Source organism: Rhinatrema bivittatum, chromosome 4, assembly GCF_901001135.1.
Source record: "Rhinatrema bivittatum chromosome 4, aRhiBiv1.1, whole genome shotgun sequence".
NCBI classification, from domain to species: domain Eukaryota; kingdom Metazoa; phylum Chordata; class Amphibia; order Gymnophiona; family Rhinatrematidae; genus Rhinatrema; species Rhinatrema bivittatum.
In genome coordinates this window covers 290,068,950-290,080,028 of record NC_042618.1, presented here as the reverse complement: position 1 = coordinate 290,080,028, position 11,079 = coordinate 290,068,950, and the positions used below count along the sequence as shown (strand labels likewise).

Sequence of the window (11,079 nt, the reverse complement as noted above, 5' to 3'; positions counted from 1 at the left end):
GCCTGCGATACTTTAGAAGATGAGGGGCGGGGGGCCGAAACGGGGGTGGGCCTGCGCTAGCCAGCAGCGATCGCACCGTCATGGTGCGATCGCTGCCGGTTTCGCACCCAATAGCGCCACCATAGGAGGTGTAGCTATTGGGAGCGAAATAGGCAGCGAAAAGGCACCTACCTTTTCGCTGTCCGCGGCGTCGGTGCAGAGTCGGCCCCGGTGATGCCCTGACTCCTCCTCTTCCGGGGCCGACTCCCCCACGACTCCGCCCCCATCCTGGTATCACATGCGATAAGGGACTTTTCACGTGCAAAAGGTCCCTTATCACGTGTGAGCAGCTTGGAAAATGAGGCCTTTAGACAGATAACTCACAAGTTAACCATCTAAATGGCTAGGCTTGAATATTTTACTTGCTTACCCAGCTATCAGCTGGATAAGAAATTAAACAACTGGAGAGGACACAAATTTTTTATAATTACATGAGCTGTATATAAAGAGCTCCTTATCATGAAGCCCTAAATCAAACACCTTGAATTCCATAACCCTCAAATTTCTTCAAATCTAAGAAAAACCAAGCATAGGTAGGTACTCACATTCCACCGTACTTCAGACACCCAGTTCAAATACTAATCACACTATTGTAAAGTGGAACAACAGTGCTGCAGCTTTATTATTCAGTATAATAAATATTGCAATTCAGTTGAAAGTTTAAAATTTCATATAAAAACAAATTTCAATAGAGACATAACCTTCCTTTTCAGCCTCCAGATTGGTCAAGCATTTCTTATTTAACTATAACATCAATATGAGTACTGGTTGAAACCATGTAGGACTACTAGCCCAATGAAAATCTACTGCTGAACTTGGCCATTTAACAAATCAGTGATGATCTAGACGTGATAAGGTAATTGAATCCAGCTGCTTACTTTGATTAGTACCCTGTAACCTTTAGAAAATTGCTACAATATATGCTATCGAATTGTGATAGGTTTTACATGCAATTAATGCAGGTAAATGGGCTTTAGAAAAATTGCTATGATAGTATTTTAAATTTACATTTTCCTTTGAATATTACTTTAAGGGAGTTCAGAGTGCCCTTGCAGCCAACTCAAAATATAATGGACATGCTCTTAAACTAAAATCAGGGGGCTGAAATGGTTAAATCCCACCTTAGCTGCGACAAATCCCCAAACCACTGGACCATCCTAGCCCCTTTCCAAGATTCAGACTAATTAAGATAAACCAATCAGGAGACAGAGAGGGAAGCCCATCAGCTGCTGATCAGTGAGTCTTGACAGGAAAACTGCTGATGCTAGCATACTTATGTCTGCAAACTTGTGCTACCTGAGATTTGAGGACTGACCACTTTCCCCACTTATCTCTCTAAACTCTGCCATACCTTGCTTAGCTCAGTCTCTATCCTGCAAAAACTAAGTATAATGGGCATCCAAAAAATAGGCCATAATAGTAATGGTGAGCAGGCAGGTCTTGGCCATGTTACAAGCACCCCTGCTGAACCAGGGATTTCCTTTAATTGAAAGGACTCAAAGAATACATATTTTACATTGGATAATGTTGGCAAATATTTGCAGGGGAAATGAAATAGTAAAATGCACCAAAAGAGATATTTTTTCTACAGACCCAAAAATCTTAAATCATGATGGCTATAATAAGGTATATTTTCGGGAAGCGTAAACTAAGCTAATTAATGCTTCCTGTACAGCCTCTAAATCCCTTTCTCTTATGGCTTCAGGCTGCACTGTAAGCATAAGCTTAATGTAAGCTAACGCTTTCAGCACCTCCTGTCTTAGAGCAGCGCTGGAGGTGCTGGGAGTGGGGCAGAGGGCCCTTACTCCTGGCAAGCAAAAAGAAGGTACTGGGGGGATGGGCAGAGTCAGGGGAAGGGGAGATATCTGCAGCCATTTCTCTTCTTAGTGGGATGGTGAGAAGGAAGGGAGGGGGCAGGCTGCTCATTAAAATAGAAAATAAAAAACCAGAAAACCTGCACAGGGAGCCTCTACTCCCAAAAACATTTTTGGGGGTGAAAAGACAACAGCCCAACAGGGCCTTCATAAGCCAGATAACTTTAAGCAGGTATATTCAGCGGACCGTTTATTCTGCTGATTATGGGGCGGATTTTAAGAGCCCTGCTCGCCTAAATCCGCCCAAATCCTGGCGGATTTAGGCGAGCAGGGCCCTGCGTGCCAGTAAGCCTATTTTACAAAGGCCTACCGGCGCGCGCAGAGCCCCGGGACTCACGTAAGTCCCGGGGTTTTCGGAGGGGGCGTGTCGGGGGACGGGCCAGAACCGCGCTGCGTTTTCGGGGCGTGTCGGGAGCGTTCCGGGGGCGGGCCCGGGGGCGTGGCCGCGCCCTCCGGACCCGCCCCCAGATCGCGTCCCGGCACGCTAGCGGCCCGCTGGCGCGCGGGGATTTACTTCTCCCTCCGGGAGGCGTAAATCCCCCAACAAAGGTAAGGGGGGGGTTTAGACAGGGCCGGGCAGGTGGGTTAGGTAGGGGAAGGGAGGGGAAGGTGAGGGGAGGGCAAAAGAAAGTTCCCTCCGAGGCCGCTCCGATTTCGGAGTGGCCTCGGAGGGAACGGGGGTAGGCTGCGCGGCTCGGCGCGCGCCGGCTATACGAAATCGATAGCCTTGCGCGCGCCGATCCCGGATTTCAGCGGATACGCGCGGATACGCGCGTATCTACTGAAATCCAGCGTACTTTTGTTTGCGCCTGGAGCGCCAACAAAAGTACGCCTATTCGCGGTTTTTTAAAATCTACCCCTATATGAGATAAGTTATCCGGCTAACAATAGCCGGATAACTTGGCCACTAACTTCCCTACTGAATATGGACTTCACGATATCTATATACATTGTATATGACTTTTGACTTTTATATAGCAAAAACTACACATGCACATTACACAGTTTTAAATGATGATGAAAAGTGAGCATATTAGTAACATGCCTAATATGCATACGTATTTTAGAAAATGAAATGTATGCAAGTAGATTCCAAATGTTCCTCTGAAATTCACCCCTCTTTTCTATGCAACTGATAGTACACACATTATGAAAGTAAATACATTCTTTCGAGTAGCTAAAGAGCCACTTACCCAGGTACAGTATAACTGGTATAGGTATATTAACTTTGAGGTCATTATTCAAAAACCCTATAATGGATAAATTATTTTCTGAATGAATATCCTGGATATTCAATGGAATAAACATCCCACTGAATATCCCCAAATAAAGTTATCTGGCTACCTCTAACGGGATAACTTTAAACCTATCCAGATAGCTTGTATTCCCCAGCTAAATGCCTTTGAGTATTGGTATCTTTATTTTTCCTGTGTAGAAAGCATCTATGCCTTTAAAAATGTTCCCAATATTATTATGAATGCTCATTTTCATCTACATTTTAAATGTTGAAAGAAAAATGTTTATTTTCTAACAAAATTGAAAGGTTTTAAGACTATGCAATGGATGACATTTGTTTACAATTATGATGCAGTACAAATGCATACAAACAAGAAATAGAGCTTCAAAGCAGCTATAGCAGGTTGAGTCAGTCCTGCATCAATTTTCTGTGTCATAACTGCAAATAAAGCTCCAGCAATTTTCAGATTTTCATTTTACCAACCTTGACAGTGTCCTCTTATCTTTTCTGAAGCAAAAAACAGAAATTAAACAATTCCTATCAACTTTATAAACTTTCAAATTACAACAGTTAATGCAATATGAGAAATAGATTATAAAGTGTTTGTTAAAGTATGCATGCAGAGATGTAGGACATACATATAGTAAAATATTATTGATTTAAGGCTTATAAGCATTGTACATCATGTTTAATTAAATGACATGTGCAGAGAGAAAACAAGAAGCTGTTTAATTAAATGTAGTTTTAAAGAATAAAATATAGAAGTTTCATGAAACTGCTACAAAAAATACTATACGGTGTAATAATTTTTCACATGTCAGCATGAACAAAAGATGCAAAAATGCCATCCTCTTGTGCCAGTAGACTCTCTGGGGTGCCATATTCTAAAATGTTCCCTCGTTTCATTACAATGACCAGGTCTGCTGTTAGAATAGTGTGAACCCGATGCTGAGGAAGCAAAAAAAAAAACAAAAAACATTCTTGTTAATTTGACCAATGTAACCTAAAAGTAAAGTGATTTAGAGGGAACTTTCAGACATTTTTATGTGGATAAAAGAATCCACAAAAAAAGCAAACATGTTTTCATAGCTTCTCCTCCCTTTCAGAACAAGTCAAAGTAGAAGTGTTGTTCACAGCATGTGTACTTTTTACCTTCAGGGTAAAATGGGAAGGATTAGGACAGGGGATAGAAACTATGCATCCAGATTTGTTATAAAGTTTTCTAGCATGGGTAGGAAAATCAATGTGTGCATCTGCTTCTAATTCAGAAACCACCACATAAGCCATAACAATAGAATACTGATTTCTATTAATACTGGTGAATAATTTTCAAAATAAACTAAAACTCAATACAGAACATGAACATGAATGCAAACAGATTTCCACTACAAAAAAAATGTCCATACATTTGCTTTGGAGACAAAATAATTCGTACAGCACTAATCCAAATAAATTATTCTGATAATATGTAAGCCCTCTAACATCAAGCCTGGCTCTTGTGATTCAATCAGCATTTCAGCCTCATCAGTTAAAAGTAATACTAGCCTGAAAAGCTCCTCTGGGTTCTTGCTCCCAGTTGCCCTCCCCAGTGATGCTGTAACTTCCAGGTGTAATTCCTGCTCAGATTTCCTGCAAAATCCAGCCAGAAGCTACAATATCAGTTGGGCAGAAACACATGGGGCAGATTTTAAAAGGTACGCGCGTGGCGTTCATTTGTGCACGCAACCCGGCGTGCACAAATGTACGCCCGATTTTATAACATGCTGCAAGCCTAAACTCCCAGAATGCTGTTGTCCCATATTGAATCATAGAGGAAGCATATTGAAGCATATTGAAGTATAGAGGAAGAACAATGTATCTGAGATGTTGGTACCTGAAGTCTGAATGCACTGAAGTCTGTAAAGAATGCCAGGATAGGAGGTCCTATCATGTTCCATTATATGCCTAGCTATCATTCCCAAGTAACAGTTTTACTGTAGACAGAATGCCATATCAGGTTTCTCCTTATTTGAGACTTGGAATATGAACATGTCTCTTTTCAGATTCCAACTTAGACCAAAACTACACAGGTGTGTTGGCATGTTAACTCCCAAATCTAAGTTCTTCAAATCTTTTGCATAGTTTTGCTGAAGGGCATGCTTTCATTACCTTGGCATGGGAGGCTACTTTTGGAACCTCAAATTGAATTCAGCTAATATTGATTGTGTTCTCTAAGAGAATACAGTAACAGTCTCGTTAACAAGTCAATAGCAGCTTCTTCTCTAGGTACCAACTTCAATTTATCATCTACATAGAAGTCCTTTTCTATGAATTGCCTGGCATCTGTGTCATACTCCTTCTATCCTCCTTGTTCAGTCCTACTGCATCCATAGGTGGCTATTGCAGGTGATGGACTATTGCTGTAAACATCCACGTGTATCCTATAATTAACAATCTTGTTGCTGATGTTGGTGTCTTGGTACCAGAGGAATCCGATAATTTTTGTAGTCTTCATTAACACTTGGGTGTAACACCTCATTGATGAAGGTAGTTATATTATGGTCAGTATCTCCTTACCTTCCAGCTGCCATGCCTTCCATTCACTGCCATGCTGTTAACCCAGGGCACCGCTGAGGCCTCTCAGTTCCCTCTAGGTGTGCTTGCATGCATGCATTTCTTATGAAGGTCCTGCAGTCAAAAGATCTCGCAGTGCCCACCAATGATGTCATCCAGCTAGACTTTTTAAAGAGCAGCAGTACAGCAAGCTGAAGTCTCATAAACAGGTCTTCCTGAAATCCTGGCTGGCATTTGTAGCTTTTTTCAGTTCCTGCCATACCTTCCCATTCCAGCCTTCCTTCCAGTTCCTTCCATGCTTTCCAGTTCCACCCTTGCCTTTGAGTATCTGCCATGCCTTCCACTTCCAGCCTTGCCTTCCAGTTTCTGTTGTACTTCCCAGTTCCAGCCTTGCCTTCCTAGCTTCTTGCCTGTCTCCAGCTCCTTGCCTAGCCTCCACGCTCTGCCTTATCCCTCCTTGTCCTGTTCAACTGACCCTCCTTGTCTCTGGCTCCATCCCTGTCTTCTTCAGACTGATCTCCTGTTGCTGACTTGGACTGCTTGCCTGGACACAGATCTTCTTGACTGCCACTTGCCTTGACCTTCAGAACACTCTCCTCACTGTGGTCATTTCCCTAAATCCTACTGGTCTCAGAAAACAAAGGCTCAACCAGCAGAAGAAGCAGTTTATATAGTTGAAGCTGTCTATAGCTTCCCAGCCTATGGTATATCTGCCTGCTATCAGTGTAGGTCCAGTCCTTGCCTGGGCAGTACCAACTCCATCCCAGCCCAGGGATTCACAATCCCCAATCGTGACATTGGGTTTATGGCTCCAGTCACCAGTCAAGGGAGGTCATTATTAAGAGAACTTTTCAAAGAGACAAAGTAATAGGACACCTCACTGTCTCTGGAGAAGAAACAAGAATGGGAAATATGGAAGAGTTCCCTTTGAGATCTCAAGCAGCTCTGAATTCCACATATGTATACCTCTGTATCTATCACTGCAGCACAATACAAAGAACTTTGTGTCTTTTTAGATGTTTCCATAAAGGCTATAGCCACTGTAGTTATTTGAATATGACAGATACAGAAGGCAGATCCTACATAGGATTTATCCTTGGCAAGGCTAAATTAGCAGCTCAACCTAACCACACCATACCATGGCTTGAATTATGTGGAGCAGCATTGGCAGTAGAGATAGTGGAGCTGATAAAAATTGAAATAGACATTCAGCCAGACATGGTCATATTCTACACTAATAAATTAATGGTGGGTTGCATATACAACCAAATCAGAAGGTTCTATGTATATATAAGCAACAGAGCTGAGTACATCAAGAAGTCAGCATGACCTGAGCAGTAGGGGTGTGCATTCGTTTTCGCCATATTGGCGAGCCGCAACGTATCTTGCACTATTCGTTATATATGTGGGGAGGCGAAATGCATTGCGACTCCCCACATATATAACTTATTATCCGTCTAATTTGGTGCGCCCCGTGCTTTTGTTCGCCCCCATTAGCTAATAGCTAGCTATGATTTCACAAAATGGCAGCGCCCATGCCCTACATTCAGGTATCCATGCCAACATGTCTGACCCTTTCCTGTGAGTCACAGTGACTCACAGGAAAGGGTAGGACAGGTTGGCATGGATACCGGAATGCAGTGTATCAGCGCTGACATTTATTGAAATGCACTGAATGCAGCCAATCTCACGGTCATTCAGTGCGCTCTGTGGATTTTACTGATGTCCCAGCACTATATAAAGATCAGCATGAGGAGAGCCATGCATTTTCTTTACAGCGGTGCTTAGGGGAGGTGGGGTTGCTGTAAGGAGGCTAGTTAGTAAAGAGAAAGAAAAAGCTAATTATTCTTTATTTTGCTGCAGTGCCAGTGCCAGCTAGTCCTGTTTCTGGTTGTTTCAAACTGTTTATTTAGGTGATCTGACTGAGAGGCTGTGCCAGGGAGAGAAGCAGCTAGCACTCACCATTAGGGTGTTGTGGCTGGCTGGGAGAGATATATTTTAATCCATTTTTCTGGAGTGACAAAAATTCCAGCTTTTTTAAATTGAGTTTTTTTAAATTCAAGTCACTTAGTCTCTCTGTGCACTGGGCTTCAGTGGGTAGTGGTTAGTTTAACAGACTGAACCTTATTATTGGGATGGTCTGTGCAGTGAAATCCCCAGTCTGCATCTTTTGTGCTTACAAGCAAGCAGCATCTGTGTGCACACCACACACCTTAGATTAGTACACAGCAAGGCACCGTTACAGTGGGTAGTGGTTAGTTTAACAGACTGAACCTTATTATTGGGTCGGTCTGTGCAGTCAAGTGCCCAGTCTGCCTCTTTTGTGCTTACAAGCAAGCAGCATCTGTGTGCACACCACACCTTACATTAGTGCATAGCAAGGCACCGTGACAGTGGGTGGTGGTTAGTTTAACAGACTGAAACTTATTATTGGGTCGGTCTGTGCAGTCAAGTGCCCAGTCTGCCTCTTTTGTGCTTACAAGCAAGCAGTGTACGTGTGCACACCACACACCTTCCATTAGTGCATAGCAAGGCACCGTGACAGTGGGCAGTGGGTAGTTTAACAGACTGAACCTTATTATTGGGTCGGTCTGTGCAGTCAAGTGCCCAGTCTGCCTGTTTCATGCATACAAGCAAGCAGCGTCTGTGTGCACACCACACACCTTACATTAGTGCATAGCAAGGCACCGTGATAGTGGGCATTTAAATTTGAGGCAGCCTTTTAAACAGTAGGCACTACTCAGTGACATTAAATCCATAATGTCAGGGAAAGCTAGATGTAGTCAAGTGATTGGGACTGGCAGAGGAGGCACTTCAAAAGACACTAGTGCAACTCCTCCAGTAAAGTTAAAAAGGCACCTGTCACAATCTAAACTCTTTGTAGGGACTGGCAGTTCCATCCCGAAAAAAATGAAATCTGACCATGATGCATCGCCATCACCACCACATGTTTCTGGCCCTGTAGTTTTGGAGATGAGGGAAGGGGAGGCAGAGTCATGCCAGACAAAATATCGACACCCAAAAGCAGCAGGGGGACAGAAGTCTCGACTAACACTTAGCGTTGACAAGGTAGCGCTGTCACTGTTTGCTTCTTATTCAGATGAAGAATCTTCTTGTGTGGGATTCTCATCAGAAACAGAAGAAGTAATAGGTGAAGAATCTTCTGGAGGATCAGTTAGTCCTGTCTTAGCTTCCACTTCAGTGCAGCAGGGGAGAGATGAAAGTGATGATGAGGAGGAGGAAGAGCAGTCAGCACAGGCACAGAGGGTGACTGAGGCCCCTGGCATTGCTTCTCAGGGTGCACCCACTACCTCAGCTCCAGTGGCAGCTTCCACCCCGAAGGCATTAGAGAAGGGAGGATCATGAAAGACATCTGTCATCTGGAGCCACTTTAAAGTGACGGAAGACCCGCGTTTTGCTCGGTGTAATTACTGTGCCAGGGATATTAGCAGAGGCAAGCAAATGGGGCATCTACCTAATTTTGGCATGAACCATCATATGAAGAGGCAACACCCAAAAAGATTACTGCCATATGGGGATGGTGGCAGTACCAGTTGGGGGACCCCTTCCAAGCAGCGTGCAGTGGTAGAAAAGCAGCAGAGTCAGTCCACGCCCTCATCCCCTTCTAGCAGTCAGGTGGCAGGCCAGCAACCCCCTGACATGTGGCAGAAGCAAAAACCCACCATGGAGGAAATGGGGTGGAGTGCGGTAACACTATCCCGGGGTAGGAGGCAGGCAGCCTCAAAAGTTGTAGCAAGGACCATTGGGGAAATGATTGCCCTTAATGACCAGCCCTTGCAGTTAGTGGAGAATGTGGGTTTCAAGCATTTTCTGAAGGTCGTACTTCCAAATTACAAAGTCCCCTCCAGAACCACATTAAGTAGAAAGGTCATCCCCAGCCTGTACAAGCAGTGTCGCAATCGCATGCAAGTGCTGCTAGCTAAGGCAGAGAGGAGAGTCCATTTCACCTGTGATATCTAGACTGTGATGAATGCTGCACACTCTTACCTCTCTCTGACAGCACACTGGTGGGACCTGGCTGAGGCAGGGGCAGCCAGCAGCTCTATTACTGAAGAAGTATCAGGGTGGAGGTGGGCTTTACTGCACACCCACCTGACGGACCAGGCCCATACCACAGCCAATATTCTAACATGCATCAGACAGATGCTGGAGGGCTGGCAACTACACCAGTGAGACAGGAAAACTCGGGCAGGGTTCTTTGTCACAGACAATGGTGCAAACATGGTTAAGGCAATAAACGATGGGCGCTTTAAGAACATCCGATGTTTTGCACACATTGCACCTGGTAGTGAAGTCAGCTCTGGGGTTGGATTCCAATGACAAAGAGAATCAATACCTGCATAGGTTAATACAGAAGAGCAGGAACATAGCAGCACACTTCCACAGAAGTGTCAAGGCGGGGCAGGTTCTCCGACAAAAGCAGACTGATATGGAGATGCCTCACAAGCGTTTCATTCAAGACATTGCCACCCGGTGGAATTCCACCTTTATGATGCTGCAGAGGTTAGTGGAGCTGCAGACACCCCTTCATGAACTTTCTGGTACAATGGACATAGGTGTGCAGAATCCCCTAGGGCATCATGATTGGTTAGTCATGAGTCAGCTGGTAAAAATCCTGCAGCCCTTCAAGGATGTCACGGAGGAGCTGAGTTACAGAAGTGCTACCTTGGCTGACATCATCCCTTTAGTTCATCTCCTGGATGAACATTTGGAGGCCTTTAAACAGGAAGAGGGAATGACTGTTGAAGTGCTGGATTGTTTGGACGTTTTGCCGCAGCAGGTGAAAGAGAGATTAACGCCTTTAACACAAGACTGCACATATAAAACTCGCCCTACAGTACGGTTGTCTCTTATTGGTGAAGGACCTGCTGTTCTGTTAGCAAATGTCTGTGAACAGGAGTACCATAGGCAGAGACAGATTAGGCTTGAAGCAGAGGTGGAAACAACGGGCACTTCAGAGAGTTGTGCTGCCAGCCCAAGCTGGAGCAGCACTGTGTCAGCGACAGATAGTACCTCCTCCTCCACTACAGAACGCCCAAGGCATGTTGCCCATAAAAATTCATCTGTTGTGCGATGGGCGAGAGAGAAAGCAGCTGGCATGAGTGACTCTCAGCCCGCCCAAGCAAAGGAGATATTAGCACAGCTGTCAGTGACACGGTATCTCTCAGAGCCGATACAGAACATGCAGACAGATCCGCTGGCATATTGGGCACACAAGTCCACTGTCTGGCCACACCTAGCCAAAGTGGCTCAGCGATATCTGTCATGTCCACCAACCAGTGGGCCCAGTGAATGTGTCTTTTCAATGACAGGGGATATCATAAACCCTCACCGCTCAAGGCTGGCACCAGAGTT

General features: G+C 44.6%; 1 protein-coding gene across 2 annotated transcripts in view; it reads right to left on the bottom strand.

The window, feature by feature from the left end:
- Positions 1–2,757: 2,757 nt before the first annotated feature.
- ABCC9 (ATP binding cassette subfamily C member 9) overlaps positions 2,758–11,079 on the bottom strand; it is a 976,112-nt gene continuing 967,790 nt past the window's right edge. Inside the window, exon 38 of one of the 2 annotated variants that reach the window (XM_029600177.1) lies at positions 2,758–4,098. In XM_029600177.1, the coding sequence (XP_029456037.1) occupies positions 3,961–4,098 (138 nt within the window). In that variant the 3' untranslated portion in view covers positions 2,758–3,960. The remainder of the gene's footprint in view (positions 4,099–11,079) is intronic. The other variant, XM_029600176.1, reaches the window with a different exon arrangement.